Source organism: Antennarius striatus, chromosome 11 (assembly GCF_040054535.1).
Source record: "Antennarius striatus isolate MH-2024 chromosome 11, ASM4005453v1, whole genome shotgun sequence".
NCBI classification, from domain to species: Eukaryota; Metazoa; Chordata; class Actinopteri; order Lophiiformes; family Antennariidae; genus Antennarius; species Antennarius striatus.
The window spans coordinates 20,147,094-20,165,703 of record NC_090786.1 but is presented as its reverse complement, the minus strand read 5'-3'; the positions used below and the strand labels follow the sequence as shown (position 1 = coordinate 20,165,703).

Below are 18,610 nucleotides of genomic sequence, written 5' to 3'. Positions count from 1 at the left end.
ACTTTTTACTACTTTTTCCTGAGTAAACACATTTTTATTCAATTGACTGGTAAGAATATCTCATGCTAACGAATCCCTTCTTTGCCAAACAGCATTAATAGTAAAATTAAGCATCATAGCGGCTGCAGGACCAAGTTGTAAAATTCGTTTACGTTCTAAGACAAAATGATGGAACAAAAATTTATATAGGGAAAATTTACAAACGTGCACTCGGGTCTGAACGTGTTGTGATTAAAAAACCGCAAACTATTTGGTGACTCTAAACGCTGTGGACTCTGACAAGCGCGTAACTTTCAGCATGTGACAGAATGAGCTCACCTGTTTTATAAACGTGTAATAAGATGTTAATTTATCGATCTTTGGAAAGGAGTGTTAACTTTTCAAAACTTTATTTTATTAATTTTTTAAAAAATTCTTTTTACATTCTGAGACAGTTTAAAGCGTTATTGCGGCAATTATATGTGTTCCTCCCCCTGCTGTAGGGCTCACAGGCTCATGTGCGCTCGTTCAAAACTAGTCAGGTTTGGCGCCACTGAAAGCACCACGAAATGGTGCGTTCACGTCCGTGACAATACGGAGGCTAATTTTTTATTGATTTATATATATGTATATTGTTTGTCTTTACTGTGAACAGCACAACAAGAGAAGGGTGGCACAAAATACGCTCCATCACTGAACAACATAAGTTCACATGTGCGAAACGATCAGTGTGACGACACAATCATCGATCTCTTCTCATGGCTCGGTATCACGTGATGCATCAAACTGAGCGTTCCAAAATGTGATCCAAAATGATGGATTGTGAAACCAAATCTATCTAATAATAACAGGAATTATAGGGTAAATAGTTTTCCTGAACAATTTTGAAATTGTTCCCCCAATCGTACTGCAAAACGATAAATTCCACAATTTGATGGATGGATGGATGGATGGATGTATAGTTGTTGGTTGAGGTTATTTGCTGTAGGTTTGTGTTACTCCTGATGGGATGACTGTCCTACATATGAAAACAGCTCAGACATTAAATATGACATAACCTGTTTTCTCATAAATCGTTCACATTGATGACGACATCGGTGTTTTAACAGGTTGCATGTAAAAAAACTAATTACCACACAGACAAAAAACACACAGGCTGGAAACTTTGAATTTCAAACTAATGTATTAAATGACTAATACATTTAAATTAACTTTTATTAAACAATTTTATTGAACATTTTGAAGAATGCAATTTTTTAAAAAGAGGGTAGGATAGGTGACATCCAGGACAGCTACAAATACCTTGGAATCCCACAGGCTAAGGAGGCTGCAAAAACAGCCAAATACCTCCAGAGAGTAAGGCAAGTCCTGAGAAGTCAGCGGAATGGTAAGAACAAGGTCCGAGTCATCAACATGTATGCACTGCCTGTCATCAGATACCCCGCTGGGATCATAAGCTGGCCGAAGGAGGAGATAGAAGCCACAGATATCAAGACTAGAAAGCTCCTCACCATGCATGGAGGGTTTACCCCAAGTCCAGCACCTTGAGGCTACACTAAGCGGAAAGAGAAAGGCTTGTGTCTCCTTCTATCGTATGTGTATTTATCATATATATTCATAGTATGTGATATTGTACTCTATATATTCAGGATTCTGGGGGAATATATAAATTCAAGTTCATGTATTAATCAGACACGTAAAAGCAAATAAAATAGCGATTCATACAAATTAGTTCAGTATCACTATTAAAATTATGAACATTAACAACTACTAGAATAATCTTACTTTTAATCAGCTTTGGTTGACAGAATGCTGGTGATGCTGGTAGTTACTGTAGGTGTGGTGAAGTGACTCAGTCGGGGGATTATAGAGTTTACATTCACAACGTCTCACTAAAAAATGATCTTATTTGGCTCCATCAGACACAGACAGGAAAAGACTCGAGTCCTGTCAGTCTAGGACGACCAGGAGGACGAGTCCGAGTCCCTCCAGCGAGTCTTTAGCAGGTCATGCCACCAATGAGGCGTTCACTGACCCACCTGACACCTCAGTTATAGATGAGAGAAACCTGTCTGTCATCATCTGACACCAGATCTGTTGAACAGTTCAGATAACTGAAATCACCCAAATGTTTTAAAGGGAGTGATGAGAAGAAGAGGAGGAGGAGACCCAGAGGAGGAGACCCAGAGGAGGAGACCCAGAGGAGGAGACCCAGAGGAGGAGACCCAGAGGAGGAGACCCAGAGGAGGAGACCCAGAGGAGGAGACCCAGAGGAGGAGACCCAGAACAGACCCAGAAGAGGGAGCCTCCCTCCGTCTCATGTCAGACCTGACAGCTCCTCCTTAGGGACTACAATTCCCACAACACCAGAGGTCAGATCAGAGCGAAGACTGGATCGGGTTCTTCAGGAGAACCACCATTTGTTCTGTGTTGACCAGAGGCTGGTGAAATAATCCCGATGCTGTCATCGTGCCGTTTGGAAGAGATGGGAGTTTAAGAAGCAGGCTTTCTAATGAGAAGCTTGTGAGCTGCATCATGGGAAATGTAGGTTTTTGTAGCCTGACTTGTGCTCAGGACTTAATTCATGGATATCTCAGCCTCTAATGCTTCAGTTTGAATCATTCTCATTTAAACGTGTCAACAACAGTTTCCTTGTGTCCTGTCTTTATGCTAAGCTACGCTAACTGATGACAGGCCCAAATGTTAAAAAGGTCATCTGATTCATCCAGGGTTGAGCGTTGTGTTTGGATTTTTATTGGAAATAAGAGTAGATGTTACTGACATTACTCAGCACAAAGGAACCGCAGGAACACGTTCATCTGGTCTCGAACAGTTTCTGTTTTATATTCTTCAACTGATCTTTTTCTCTTTCTTATAAAGGTTGTGATGTGAACAACAGACCGATCCCTCTGGAGGGGGCTCTGATACTGAGACCCAGGTTAGAAGGTCGTCGAGTCGTGGCCCTTTTTGCCCAGTACAACCTCCATGATGAGCTGATCGTCGTCATGGAGACGCCAGTCCCCTGCATGGATCTGATGGACCACAGGTAGGCTGTGTTTCTGTCAGCCCTGATGTCAGAGTCAGTGCAGCATCTTTCCTGTCTCTGTCCTGTCTCAGTCCCTCACATTAACGTTCTCTCTGTCCAGCAGCCCTGAACCGCTGACGGGGGGGGGCAGCTTGGTGTGGTGCTGGTCGTCACACTATGTCAGGATGTCCCCTCCAGTGTCCAGGAAATAATCCACAAGTGAAACAAATTGCCTAATTCTACGTAAATACATAACTGGGGCAGTTTATTTGTAGAACTCTAGGGGGCGCCATAGAGCCGTTGTGGCGCCTAATCCTCACATCCACAGCAGATCATTAAAAAAAAGCAGCTCTGAAACACGCTGTTCTTCTCTGATTGACGTGTTCATCCAGATCTGCTCTAAATTCACGTTTTTAAAAAATGATAAAAGTATTCCTGTTCCACAGCTACTTGTTACCACAGTATGTTTACGAAGAGGGAAAAGTCTTCCTGCTTTTCATTTCATAGACTTCATGTTATTTCATTTGGATGCTGATAAAGTAAAGAAGAGTAAATAACTAGTGCTTCTCTCTGTGAAACTGGTGTCAATCAATCAATTAATCAAAAAAAAAAAAAGAAAGACATAAGAGTACTGATTCTGAGTACTGAAGAACCAGAGGCACGACCTCAGGGAGGTTTTTTTGATGACCACTTGAATCCTTCAAAGTAAAAGAGAGAGAGCAGATATAAACTGAAATAGACCTCATAGAAAAAAGACCTGAAACTTTAGTTATGTACAATCAGAGAACTTAAAGGAGAATCAAAGGATCTAAAATAGAATGTTTGAAATATAGAAGTCATTAACCATTAAACAGGGCTGAACCAAGTACAAAGAAAACAGATTTATCAGGTGTTTAATTTAATACAGTTGTGCCTCCTTACATCCTAGTTTTATAAATAAGCCAGGAGATCATTTCCATCCATCCATTCTTCTTCTTCTGTTCCTTTGGGTGGTTCCTGTTAAGGATCTCTACAGCCTATCTACGTCATCCTACTCTCTGACACCAACAGCCCTCATAACTTTGTCTCAGAGCATCTGACCTCGACTGTTCCTCTGATGAACTCATTTCTGATCCTATCCAACCTGGTATGAGTCCACATATTCATCCTACAGCTTTCTGGAATGTCAACACAAACGATGAGGATGAAGAACTGGTGAAACAGGCAATGATGAATGTACCAGAAGATGGTTCCGGGTTCGAGTCTGTCTACGTAGATTTCCCGGCTTCCTCCCACCTCCAAAAACATACATCTTAGGTGAATTGATTGTTCCAAATTGCCTTTAGGTGTGAGTGCTTGTCTGTCTTTCATGAGGCTCCGCAGCGCACTGGTGTCGTGCTCAGAGTGTACCCTGCCTCTCCTACACAATAACAGAAGCTGCAAAAGAATAGAATTATTCATTCTTTATTGTGTCCACACATTATACTGAACGTGATTCCAGGTGACCGAACTGAAGAACCCTCTTGGATGAGAGGTGGAACGTCTTCAAGAATCTTTCTTAAACTCCAGTGGATTGTTTTAAACACCTTTGGATAACCGTGACCTGGATAACTGAGAACCTACACAGACATACAGGTGACAGGTGTTTTCCCCCCATAAAGGTGACCTTTTGGTATCCAGCCTCCTAGACCTCCATACATTTTGGACTGCCTTGTGATGACATGGATTATCCCTAAACTATGGGAATATCATTAATGACACTTCTCAGAGAGTAATAGAAAATGTTTCATCCTACTGCTGTGGAATCGGCTACTCCACCATGTTTGAAGGTCAGGTGGAATTTGGGTCACAAAGTTTGAAATTTGGGTCACTGGGCTTTGATATACTTTTTACATTCCTGCAATCTTGACGGCTCATTTCAAATATACCTCTATGATTGCTTCTTTTTCTTGTGTTCTGTTTTCTACAGAGTAAGACCATAGATCAAAGCTAGTGCTTTAATCTATGAAAGTAGGTCAGAACACTAGCTTTGATCTTTGACCTATGCAAGTAGGTCAGGGTAAAATTTTGGATTCAGGGGTGTCGCGGGATATTGCAGTCTGTGATTGCATTGGTTCTTGTTTGTATTAAATGCACTTGACATGGCCATGAGTTGACGGATTGCATTTGAACGCCTCATTTGTCATTCGCTTACCTGCTTCTCTAAGGAGCAGATCTACAAAACAGGCGCGGCGCAGGGACTGACCGCCGTTCACCTGAGCCTCGTCTCAACAACGCGAGTTGTGCGCATGCGCAGTCAGCACAGCCCGTTGGTTACTTCCGGTAACAGTTAGCTTTCTACTGTGTGGTTGGTAGTAGCATGTAGACGAGAGCCGAGGAGTGCAGGCGGTCCGTTGGAGGCGACTTTCCCGAGGAGCAGACGACTCAGAGGGCTCTTGGGGACACTTTCCTCCGCCGACATGTCTTACTGGGTAGGTAGCGCTCGGCTCCGGCCGGTTTGAACCCGTTATACACCGACGACACTCGGGACCGTCTGTGCTGCTACGAGATGCGGGAGCGAGGGGTTGTTTATCGGCGGTGAGCTGAGCCGCTGAGCCGCTGGTGTCGTGGGTGTCGTGGGTGTCGTGGGTGTCACCACCCAGACTACAGTCTTCACACAACACCGGTTTATGACTAATTACACACAAAATATGTCGAAACAATCGGAGCAACTCATTACATGAGATAAGTCCGTGTTTTTCACACAACTGACAGCAAAATGATTCAACCTTTTTTGTAGTTTTGGCTTGTCAAAAGTTATTTTTTTAATATGGAAACATTTAAACTTTGTTCCCAAATGTAACACCAAATCGAATTGTCTCAAATTATTATTGTTATAATTCTTGTGATTCTAAGAACACACATTTGCGAATCAGATCTTAAAACAAGAACCCATGCAGTCACAGGCAACATCCCGCGACACCCCTGAATTAAATTTTGTTACCCTGACCTACTTGCATAGGTCAAAGATCAAACTCATACTGGCCTTCTTCCACATCTTTCTATCTTCCTGAGTGTACAAAAGTTGAAATTTGACCTTGACCTAGTTTGCGCAAAGTCAAGGTCATCTTCTAATGTTCATCCCCTTTGCTGCCTGAGTAATGTGCTTTTTGTTTCATCTTTCTATCTGCAACGGTTGTGAAGATATTTGGTGGACGAACGGACGAACACATGAACACCCACAATTACAATACATCACCGCTTTGAAGCGCGATGTAATGAGACACACGATACAGCCTTCACAGACTTAAGCAGTTGAGTCCCAAAGTGTTTGTTAAGGCCTAAATCTACCAAAGAGCTGCTGTTCAAACAATATTACTGACACAGAAGCTCAAGGAAAGTGTGTTCCAGTGTGCTCCAAACCTTCAAGATAAGACACACATTCTGGAGCCATGAAACAAAACCATCCCACGTTTGGCTTGTGGATCAGCGATACGTCTGGAGGAGGGAGGAATAAAGAAAACACAAGTTTAGTTTAGATGTTGACTAATCTCATCATGGCGTGGCTTCAGAAGAAGTCCTGCATCGGTCTTGAGTGGCCGTGGACTAGACAAGCTGCTTACAGGACATAAACACACGGTCATAATAGAAATGGAGGTATTGTCCCACATGGAATGGGCTAAGATTGTTCAGGAAGTTCATGTCGGGATAAAAACATTAGAGAAGCCTGTCTCTCAAGTCTTTTTAGTTTAATGCTGCGGACCATGTTGTAATATCTGTCATATGACTGGATGGATCTGTTTGCACCGTTACTCTGAACAAATACAAGTAACACTCAGAGACAACACAACACACACACACACACACACACACACACACACACACACACACACACACACACACACACACACACACACACACACACACACACACACACACTACTGTTTGTATTGTGCTCAGGTTACACTTAGCATGGTGCAGCTTTTCCCATGTTTCCCTGCAGAACACAGATGTTTTCTGTCTGAAAGCCTTTTGCATTGTTCTGTTTTATTGCTGTTCCATTCACCTCACAGCTTCCTGCAGGTGGGGGCTGAATCATTTTGGTTCCAAACTTATGATAAGAGTATGAATGAAAGTAGTTTAGACAATGGTGCTGCTTATATATGGCATCATGTTAACCCTTTAAGTCAAAATCTGACTGTTACCCGGGGTCATGACCCGCTAAAATGAGAGCACAGACCTGCAGGAAGTTTAAACGGCTTATTATTATTATTATTATTATTATTATTATTATTCAATCTGTCACCAGAGAGCTTTTTTTTCTACTTTTCATGTCTTCCCTCCGTTTGGAATAATGAAGCTTTGTTGACATTAGATTGTGGACCGATCACACAGTGTGGAATTTATTCATCGTCATCATGGATGAGAATCTCCAAATGCTCCTTTTTAATCCGGCGTCAGGTCACGTTGGGAGAAAGAAGGGAACACAGCAGAGCTCACACTTTGACCAAGACCCCAAAAGAGGTCATCTGACAGATTTGATGTGTGTGTGTGTGTGTAGCGACCTGGGCAAGGTGAATTCTTTTGCCTTATTACATTGGTTACTTAGTGCTGCTTAATGCATATTTAACATGTCAGGCTGTCTGCTGATGTTGCAGACGTCACTGTGGAGTCACTCAGTGGTGTTGTGGACGAGGGAAGGCCTTATTGTGTGTCTTTTGTGTAACGTGGCCTCATGATAGCAGCCCTAGCCATGTTGTGTTCACTTGTTTCTAGGAGCAGCCGCCTCACACCCAGTACATTTCCATGAGAACATGACCCCCCCCCCCTCTGAGACAACAAAGGCTGTCCTTACAGAGTAGTCAAATGTTGTACAAGCACAAGCAAAAGAATGGGTGTCCACTGTGGAACAATGAGGGGGACGATGCTGCTACAGGACGCTTTGTGTGAAGTTTTCCTGAGACAAAAATAGCAGTGAATGGTCTGAGAACCTGTGGGAGGACCTGGAGCGGGAATAAAGAGAGAGAATGTGCCTGATGAGGGACAGACTGAACTTCAGAACGCTGTTCTGGTCTGTGTGACAGAACCATGGCAGTGATCCTGTGAGCCTGAGAATCGTACGACGTACAAACATTATCCAGCCCAGGAGGAAACCGTTTTCCCTTCTGCTTCCAAGCCTGCGCTGCGTCGCTGATCTGGATAAACCTGTATGAGAGCTTATCATCCAGATGGGCTGGAATGACAGCCGTCGTCATGGCAGCGAGATGGACGCCTGTCACCGACTGACTGCCCTCCATTGAAACTACAATCACATTAAAGGCTTTATTATCCATCAGAAAAGAAAAAAACTCTTGTTCAGCACGATGGAAATACAAAATAGTCATCTTATTTTTTAGGTCTGTTCATCCGACAGCAAATTCAATAACATTTAAAAAAAATAGAAATACCAATACCCCCCCTCCCCCTTGTCAGTATCTATACGTGATGTATAAAATTATATAATATAATATTATATAGACATACGCACACACATACTGTGTGTATGTCTATACATATGTTATATGTATAGACATACACAAACGTATATATCCATATATGGGCATGTATGTGTACATCGGTATACGTATGTTTAATGCATGTATAATGTGTATAGGTTTATATTATGTACATTTATTTATATGCTGTAGTATGCACACAGACACGTATATACACGTGTGTAATAATGTATGTATACTTGACAGTTTTGTCACACTTTGTTTCCTAGTGAGTGTTATTTCTGCCTTTTTGCTGGGGCTCTAGAGTCATTCTGACCCCTGTGGGGGCGTTGGGCCTCGCCACAGTTTTCTACCTGTTAGCGACTGTTCTCGTGTGAAGTGTCGATGTCGACAGGTGATTGATTGTGATTGTGATCAGGCTGATGGAACAACATGAAGCCTTTTGGGTCATGAGAAAGATAGGAAACCTTCGTGATATGAAGAAACCAGTTTACTGCCTCATGATGATACCTCAAATTACACTGGATTCAAGTAGCACAGACAGCACTGGGCTTATTTGAGATATTGCATTTTGAACTTTAAGCTCTTCTCCATTTGATTGTGACTGGGGTGGAAGAACAAGCCTTCTTCCTATCTGTCCACTATTGTGTCATAAAACTACCACTGAACACAGATAATAGACAGATAATGTTTCAGCGCTTATGAAATAGATGTCATAATTACATTGTGAAACTTGTTTTTACGGTGCCGCAGATCTCAGGTTTTAAAAATCATTTTCAGATTGAGACCAAAACGTTTCCAACATTTATTGGCGTTCAGACTTCAGCCTTAATGTGCCGCATCATTCAGAGATGAACTTCCTGTTTTGTCTGATCGTGATGGATTGCAAAACCCGATTCTGATGCGCCGGCTGGAGGTTTTGTTGGGGGTGTGGGTGCAGGGAGGAGTCTGGTGATAATCGCCCATGTAGCTCAGAGCGTCGTCTACACCTGGAAGACAAAGCACTGCCTCAGTGTGAGAACCTGCTGTCTGTAGTGTGTGTGTGTGTGTGTGTGATGGCATCCAGCTCCGTCAGTCTGACCATGTCTTCTGATGTACCGGTAAGTAGAGGAAAGTGATACTGGGCTTTATAGAAATAGAAGGCTGACATTAAATCATGAAGGTATAGGTAGATTTTTAATATTTGAAGTGTCTTTCAGTATATAAACATATTGTAAATATATGTTAATATATATTTAATTTAAAAGGAGTAATTGGATGAACTTTTGTGTGACAGCAGTCACTGTTCTGTAACTTAAGGCAAATCTTTTTGTAGCTGAATGTTCCTTGTATTGTAAATGTTCAGTGGAAAGTGGCATTTACAGAGACACCATGTTGTTAGACTGACTGAATGAGTACTTCACATGAAGATCATTCAGAGTATTTCAGGACATAAGTGGCTGTTTGAGGTAGGTTCATAAGAACTTTGGGGGGGAAATGAATCAACTTGTGTCAAGAAACTTGTAAAATTGAATGTGATGTAAATTTTCTTATTACTCCAACATGTGTTTTTGTGAATTTCATCCAACATTGCCTGTGTGCACAGAGGGCCTTGGAGGTGTACAAAGAGATGCTCCTGGTGTACCTGGAGGAGGGCCGGCGACAGGTCAACTCCCATTGCTCCGGGCTGGAGCCGTGGCAGATCATCGGCGCCACCGTCATCGCCACGCTGGGAGCCGTCTGGATCAAAGGCTTTCTCTTCCAGCAAGAAAGTAATCTGTCTGCCTGAACACACGGGTAGAAGTAGGACTAGATCACACGAGTCAACTGCTCCTACAATTCTAGAGGATTTAGTTGATCCTGTTTTTTGACTAAATTCTGTGATCACTAGGTTGAGTTTGTCAAATGAAGTTAGTAAGTTATCTCTAAATGTGGGCTGGACAAAGAAAGTGATTGTTTTTGGTGAAAGCTTCCCTGCTAGTTTCTCTGATACGCCCAGTTATTCCTCAGTAACTCATAAGCAACTCGGAGAAAACAGTTTTCAGCTAAAATGAAATCTTTGTCTCCACGTCTCGTCTCAACACGCCATCGCCAGTCCTGTTCAGCTGTTTTTAATGTTGGGTGGTTGAACCTGTGCCAGTTTTTCACCACAGCTGCTGCCTTGTCTCTTTGACTAATAGGTCTCATGTCCCGACTGAAGAAGCAGTGTTTCCGACTCATCAGAAAAATACCCTTTGTGGGGGGGGCGGTAAGTATCTGTGGTGAACATGTTCCTTTTTTTTCTCAGCAGATGTGAAATTAATGCAGCTCTCAGACTTTCATGAGTCACACTTAGATGACATGTGTTGGTGGTTGGTGGGTTGGGGGGGCGGGGAGGTAGACCTTTGCCACACTTAACGTCATGCACTTGTGATACTGAAGGGTTACTTCTGGTCATTATGACTCCAACAGAACGCTTATTTTCACACTGATAATGAACAAACGTGGTGATAATGCCGTGAAGAGTTGGGTTGGAGACAGAGTTACCTCACCCTCACGCCTCTGAGGGGGCGATTCGCCGCACTTTAGTCATCCAGAACCTTGTCCTCACCTTGTAACAGATCCAGAGCCAGCTCAACAAGGCCTTGGATGACATGTCTGCCAGTCTGTGTACCCTGAAGGAGGGGATGACCTACACCACACAGCTGCCTCTCAAAGGTCTGTCTCAGAGCCAAGTGCTGGAGAAGATCAGAGAGTACGAGACTCTGAGTAAGTCGTCCCGGCCTCATAAGTTCCTCGGTTCACTCTGTAGAAACATGTTTGCTCCGCACGACCAGCTGTTGAGGTTTTGATTTCTAAAGCGATGATGTTTTGTTACAGATGAGGTGAAGTGGGAGAAGGGCCGTGTTTCTGGAGCCGTGTACTGGGGCGATAAATCGCTGACCGACCTCCTGGTGAAGGTTAGCAGCTTCGTTCACATCTCTGGACTTAAGCATTTCAATTTTTAATTTTTTAATTTTTAAAATTTTTTATTTTAATTAAGCAATAAAGGCGTAACTTGAATAAATTTTAGTGCTAAAAACAGTGAGTTTCTTATAATTGAAATACACTTTTAATCCTCAGGGACCTTTTAAAATGGCTACACACATTACCTAATGGGGTCACAAAAGGGCCGTCTCATAAAAGCGTAAAAAAAATGTAATGCAGAATTTTTTTTTCTTTCAATGCATCAGATCTTTTCCATCACTTCAGACCAATCCATAGATATAAAGTTTATTATATTTTTTTATTTATTATATATATATTTATTATGTTTTTCTTCCAATGGGAGAAACACAAAATATGGAATATTTATAAAATTTAGTGCACAGTTCAATACTTCTGATAAAGATATTACAACTATTGGATGAAAGGAAAAACATGTTTTTGCAGGTGTGTAAACACAGACAGTGGGTCTGTGTCTGGGTTGTGGGGTCATTGTGGGGTGATTGTGGGGGCAGTGTCTTGCTGCAGACGATGAAGATCATGTTTCATTATAACATGTCAGCATTATTGTATATAGAAATATATATCATATACATATACTATCATATACATACTTGGTTAATCCAAGTTTAGGAAAACTGTCATAGCGTTTAGATTGCACACTAAAACCATTAGCTTACATCTGAGTAAAAGACTTGACATTCATGATGCAGGAGGAAGAGTTGAAGGATTTAACTACAACACAAAGGCTACAGGGATGTAAGCCTCACCAGCGTTGAGACTTCTGGTCCAACAGTCCTTTCTGCTCACAAGAACACTGATTTTCATTTGCACCTAGGTCTATGGAGAGTTTGCGTGGAGCAACCCACTTCACCCAGACATCTTTCCTGGCGTGAGAAAGATGGAGGCCGAGGTCGTCAGAATGGCTTGCACCCTGTTCCACGGTGGACCTAACTCCTGTGGCGCAGTAAGTGACCGTCATCACTGTGTCTGCTGTGGATGGAGGCGTCAGAGCACCGACCTCATTGACATGGTGACCTGCTCTTCCTTTAGGTGACTTCAGGGGGAACTGAGAGCATTCTGATGGCCTGCAAGGCGTACAGAGAAATGGCACTCGAACGCGGAGTCAAACATCCTGAAATGTAAGAGCTTTATTAGAAATGGTTGAATAACTTCAGCTTTATGATCAGTTATTTTGGGATGTATCGTCTTCCTGACTCAGAGTCGCTTCCGAGTTTCCGAACAATTCATTTTCACACCGAGTCCACGTTGGATTCATAGTGAAGTTCCCTCAGTAACGTTCATAGCTCCTCCACTTTGACAGGAGGTGGACTGTTTTACTATGGACTGTGTGTGTGAGCCTTTGACTGTACTGAAGAGCTTAACATAATTTAACATCAGATCCTGTGTTTGGAGCTTTGAATAAGTAAAGAGCTCTAACTGTGTGAAGACAGAGGTGTACTCATCAGGTCACAGTAAACTTGAGACCTGAAGTTAGTTCTCGACACAGACAGCGCCCCCTGTTGGAGTAAAGTTAAAAGGCAACGCCATCTCCTGTTCGCCTCAGAATTCGTTACCTCACCATCTTTTGTTGACTTTTGTGCATTGTTTTCTCGTTCCATGACGAAATTTATTTATTTATTTATCTATTTATTTTTGTTTATTTACTTTCTGGACATGTTAATATAACAGACTTCACACTTTCATCACATTTACAACATCAACAACATCTGAATAATGAAGTGCTGACGGGTAGAAGCACTTTGAAATTTCCGTCCCACTCTGCCCACTTCGTTGTCTATGTAATTTCTTATTTTCTTCATGAATGACTAAACATGTAAAGTTAGGTTAATCCAAGCTTGAATAACATACAAGAACCCTTGACAGTTCATCATATAATTCTTCTGCTTCTCTTCTTGCTTCAGTCTTGCGCCGGTGAGCGTCCACGCTGCCTTCGATAAAGCAGCACATTACTTTGGCATGAAGCTTGTTCACATTCCTCTCGACAAGAATACAATGAAAGTTGACGTGAAGGTGAGAGCAGATCACGCAGATGATACGTTTTAACCGACAGCAATTAGTACTCAACATTATTCCATCATACGTCTGCTTTCTCAAGGCTATGAAGAGAGCCATCAGCAAGAACACAGCCATGCTGGTGTGCTCGGCGCCCCAGTTTCCTCACGGAATCATAGATCCCATCGAGGAAGTGTCCAAGGTCTGAAGTGAAACGTGTCTCTTCAATAGGTTCTGGGATAGGAGAGCAGGAATAGCGAAGCCTCATCTTTGCTGCTTTTTCGTGGTGTGTTTCAGCTGGCTGTTCGCTACAAACTTCCCCTGCATGTTGATGCTTGTCTGGGAGGTTTTCTGATCGTCTTCATGAACAAAGCTGGGTACCCACTGGCTCCGTTTGACTTCAGATTAAAAGGCGTCACCAGCATCTCTGCAGACACCCACAAGGTAAGGAGTGGATGATGAGTCATAAATTTTGAATGGCTACAAAAATAAGATAAGAGCACTTCTTTGACAAGTCAAGTTTATCGCAGCGCCCTTTGGATAGGAACACATGCACACATGAAACTCCAATGTTTCTTTGTTAAATAATTAAAATATTTTTCAGCAGGCAGTCTGTTACATGTCAAAACAGCGGTTAAACATTACAGTAACCCGGCCACATTATCAGCCTTTAGCTCTCCTGACATCCTATCTTCCATGTGAAGTGCTGACAGGCAAGGAATCAAAACCAATAGGAAGCCTTTGAAATCGGTAAATTACAGGCTGCTGAGGACGCCGGCTTCAACAAGGATCACGATTTTACCGCTACGCTCCAGATAACCCCCTCTTCTGTAACAGCATACTTTATATAGTACGTGTTTCTTAATTATACAATTTCCATAAATACTTTTGGGGTGACATTATCTCAAACTGGAGAATTCTGTAACCCCACCCTGTCAAGGACATGAGCCTCCATGCAGGTGGCAGCTTCTCAGTGGATACCCCCTCTTTAAATTGTCCTTTAATCCTCTGAGATCTTATCTGGCTATGACTTGTACAATAAAGGAGTTGGAGTTTCCTTGTGATGTGTACTTAATGCAGCGTTCTGTATCTGTGTGTCTGTACGTGTCTCTTCCAGTATGGTTACGCCCCCAAAGGTTCCTCGGTTATCCTCTACAGTGATAAGAAGTACCGTCAGTACCAGTACTTTGTAGCTCCAGACTGGCAGGGGGGGATCTACGCCTCGCCCTCTATTGCAGGCTCCAGGCCGGGGGGAATTATAGCTGCGTGCTGGGCAACCATGATGCACATGGGAGAGAACGGATACATAAATGCCACCAAAAAGATCATCGGCACAGCACGAAAGATAAGAAACGCGTAAGACACCTCGGATAGCAAAGTTCGAGTTTTTGAACTTTCCATTTATCTTATCGCGTCTCCACTTTTGCTCCCTTTTGTTGACAGAGTCAGCAAGATGAACGGTGTGTTTGTGTTTGGGAATCCAGAGGTGTCAGTGGTGGCAATAGGCTCCGACGTGTTTGATATTTTCCGTCTGTCTAATGCGCTGACATCGAAAGGCTGGAATCTGAACACGCTGCAGTACCCATCCAGGTGCATACGAATCCACACACGTTAACAACAAGAATGTAATGATTACGATTTATAGTTTGTGGTGAAACAAGCTTCTGATTTCTCTTCACAGCATCCACATTTGTTGCACAGTCCTGCACACACAGGAAGGCGTGGCTGATCAGTTCATCTGTGATGTCAGAGAGCAGGTCGCCATCATCCTAAAGAATCCTAAAGAGAAAACCACTGGATTGGTGAGCTAGCTCTGCATGCACAGTTGTCCATGTTGCATTTATGCACTGTACACAAGTAATCAAGTACATCAAGTAATGATGTATAATATTGTTCGATGTCTAAAGCATTCGAAAACCAAGGTTTGCTTGTATAAGGCGCACTGGGCTGTAAGGCGCATCTGATTATAAGGCGCACCTTCAATCAGTGGTACGTTTAAAGAAAAATCTTTTCATATGTGAGGCTTACCGGAGTATAAGGCGTACTGTCGGTTTTTGAGAAAATTAAAGGCTTTTAGGTGCACCTTGTAGTGCGGAAAATACTGTATTCAGATATATTCTCTCTGGAGTTAATTGACTAGCACTGGCGTCTAGTGATAATCCTTGAATTGTAAGGAAGTGAGTAGTCACTTTTTCTCTCGATGTGTGTTTCTGGCGATGCTACAGGGAGCCATCTACGGCATGGCCCAGTCCATCCCAGACAGATCCATGGTGACGGAGATCTCCAGAGGCTTCCTGGACTGTCTCTACAGCACTGAGACGCCCACGTCAAACAACAGCCACATGAACAGCAACGGGAAGGCCCACTGAAGGAGGACCAGGGCCTCCTGATGCTGCTCCACCGTATGCAGGGAATCAGTCTCTCTCCACAGTTCTGAGTTGTCACTCAGCGGTTGCCTTATCCAGCAAAGCGACACTAGATGATAAACGTCTGCAGCGGTCTTTGAAGCACAAGTGACCGTCGTCTTAATCAGCGTAGTATGGAAATGACTTCGGGCACAGAGAAGAAATGAATCTTTTTTGTTTTTGCAAGTTGATTTAGTATTTTAATTTTTATCAGTGTGTGTTTTATTGTACTCGTTTTTGAAAGTTAATTTCAATTTCAGCTTTTTTTGTGAAATGAATAATGTCCACCGTGATCTAAACCACAAACATTATTTCATTCTAACGCCGTAACATTTCAGCTCGCTGCTGCCGCCGCTGCTGCTGCTGCTGCTGAACCGTTTGTGATGACTCAGCTCAAACACAGACCACTGAAAGCTCATCAGAAGCGCTCTGACATGACACAGCACAGTTGTTGAAGTTTGTGAGTAAGCATGAAGATGCATGTCCTTTATTTGTTAGCACTGAGTAGGATGACTTTATTTCTATGATACGTCTGCAAATGTGAGCGATTCTCTGTGTTTATAGTCAAGACAGAGAATTATTTGGTTATTGGGAGCTTTTGTCATGAACACATTCGTTTGTGATTGTCCTTAGATTCTAGATGGAGGATATTATAACCAGGACACACACTCAATGATTTGAATTTTGTGGAATCAGTGATTATTTGCTGCTTGTGAATGTTTAAAGAATAAAAGGGCTTCATCGTCGTCGTAGCTTTTAAAGCGAGTTAATGAAATGTAAACGTCTTTCAGGGGACAGAATCCAAACCCAGCGTACCCCCTCTGCAGCGAGTCAACTCTGCATGTTGTTTTAATCGTGTGTTTCATTCAATCTACCTCAGTATCGATTCAATGCAAATGACATCCATTGAAACAGCCCGCGTTTGGACATTACTGTACGTACATTCTGATACTGAAGAGGAAAACATTCACTGTGATGAAGGCTTTTCGATGCACACACTGTCTGATTTGATTCCTTTTACTTTGGGAGAATCTCGTTCCCGTCCTGGTTTAAAGGTTAATACCCTCTGAGCAGCAGGTGGACATGTGTTCTAACAGGTAGACAGCTTAGCAAATGCACACTAGAACACCAAAATGACCTTTTCCATATTTTTCTCTTGTGTTCTTTCCGATTGTTCCACGATGAAAATGTTTATTTCCATGTTTGTGCAATATATAATTAACCTTTTAATGAACTGAAACTGAGGGGGATTCTACTCTGTTATTGTATAAATTACTTGCTATAGGTTAAACATCTGTGTGACCACTGGGCCCTTATTGATCACTTCATTTGCAAGCTTTTTATGGTTTGTGTGTTTTTGCATATTGAGCAGGCTGAAGAACGATGAGCCATGAATGTATTTAGGTTCTTACTAGTGCAGGGATTTTCCCACCTGTTAGTTGTGTGCTCCGTAGACCCATCTTAACCCTTTACCCTGTGACAGGGGGTGGACCCTCATGCCAAATAAATGACTTTCCCATCAGCGACTCATCTGAAAAATGCCTGCAAAATGTTTAATGACCAAAAATCTGTCCTAACGCTTACACCACCTGCTCTGAGCCTTAACTAAATATGACTACGCTGTTTGCAGAGAACATCCTGATTGTGTTCTGGTGTTTGTTGTTGCTGTTAATCTGATTTAATTGTCAATTATAGCACTAGCAATAATGAGCTGTCACCCCTGTGCCTTCATAGGTTTGAATTCCTCTTGCATCCTCAGGGATTTGGTTTCATAGCGGCACCATCATGAAGGTCTGTCAGACGAAGAAATGGCTTAATATGTAATGCAGTCAAATACATCCTTACATCAGTCTGACAATATTTGGGTTTACTGTATACTTCCCAGATTCTGAATGTTTCAGGTTGTCTAAGAATTTCGTCAAACTGTTGGCCAGAGTGTGTCCTCGGACTAACTTACATTGGGTTGCTCCTGCTGTTTCCTGTGGTCGATGCTCTACATTAGCTCACTGACAAATGTAGCTGGATTCAGCAGGTGTCTGCAATGTTCTGTTGTCAATAAAATGTATTCAGTCTGACTCTTTCTGGTCATTTTTATATTTTCCACAAGAGTATGTGACACGAAAAATGCTGTTTATCAACAGTGAACATGCACGCATACCAATATATGAACATTTGTCACAAGGATATGAAGAAAAACAGCGTTCAGTAGCTGGCTTGAACAATCCGAACAAATCAAGACTTCAGTGGCTGCATGAAGCTCAGTTTGAGCTCAACTAGCCTGGTTAATTCAAGCCAGGATTAGTTCAGATAATTGTGAGTACTCGGCGGTACAATGGGTGGCGCTGTCGCTTCAGGGCAAGACGGTTCCAGGTTGGAGTCCTTCCTGCACGGTTTGCATGTTCTCCCCGTGTCTGCGTGGCATTTCTCTGGGTCCTCCAGCTTCCTCCCACCTCCAAAAACATGCAGCTGAGGTGCATTAATCAGAACAAAATGTCTGTAGGTGTGAGTGAAACGGATCAGATCGCACCAGCTGTTCATTCCACTTAACAGAGATGCAAAAACATAAAGTAACTAGAACCAAGGCAGTCAGACTGAAACATCCCGCGACTTACCCTGACCTTCTTTCAGGGTAGGTCAGGGTACCCTGACCTTCTTTCAGGGTAGGTCAGGGTACCCTGAAAGTAGTGCCTGAATAGTGCATAGACTAGTGCATATGGAGAAGGCCAGTGTGAGACCATAGATCAAAGCTAGTGCATAGGTAGATCAAAGCACTAGCTTTGATCTATGGT

At 42.6% G+C, this 18,610-nt stretch overlaps 1 protein-coding gene across 2 annotated transcripts; it reads left to right on the top strand.

Moving 5' to 3' along the window:
• The first annotated feature begins 5,317 nt into the window (after positions 1-5,317).
• Positions 5,318-17,910, top strand: sgpl1 (sphingosine-1-phosphate lyase 1). 2 transcript variants are annotated; one of them, XM_068327497.1, is made up of 14 exons: positions 5,318-5,454; positions 10,043-10,208; positions 10,617-10,684; positions 11,037-11,184; positions 11,296-11,375; positions 12,239-12,367; positions 12,454-12,542; positions 13,326-13,434; positions 13,520-13,618; positions 13,714-13,860; positions 14,534-14,772; positions 14,860-15,006; positions 15,098-15,218; positions 15,642-17,910. In XM_068327497.1, exons 1-14 carry the CDS (start codon positions 5,443-5,445, stop codon positions 15,783-15,785), a joined length of 1,698 nt encoding a protein of 565 aa, XP_068183598.1. In that variant the 5' UTR covers positions 5,318-5,442; the 3' UTR covers positions 15,786-17,910. The 2 variants fall into 2 exon arrangements, with proteins under 2 accessions (XP_068183598.1, XP_068183597.1); XM_068327496.1 differs by lacking the exon at positions 5,318-5,454 and adding an exon at positions 8,664-9,557.
• Positions 17,911-18,610: the final 700 nt, after the last annotated feature.

What these genes read in the sequence shown, in the direction of transcription:
- sgpl1 (XM_068327496.1), top strand. Translation starts at nt 9,513, where the DNA reads ATGGCATCCAGCTCCGTCAGTCTGACCATGTCTTCTGATGTACCG. An exon ending in CCATCGAGGAAGTGTCCAAG is followed by an intron (nt 13,619 to 13,713) that starts GTCTGAAGTGAA and finishes GGTGTGTTTCAG; the next exon opens with CTGGCTGTTCGCTACAAACT. An exon ending in AAGAGAAAACCACTGGATTG is followed by an intron (nt 15,219 to 15,641) that starts GTGAGCTAGCTC and finishes GCGATGCTACAG; the next exon opens with GGAGCCATCTACGGCATGGC.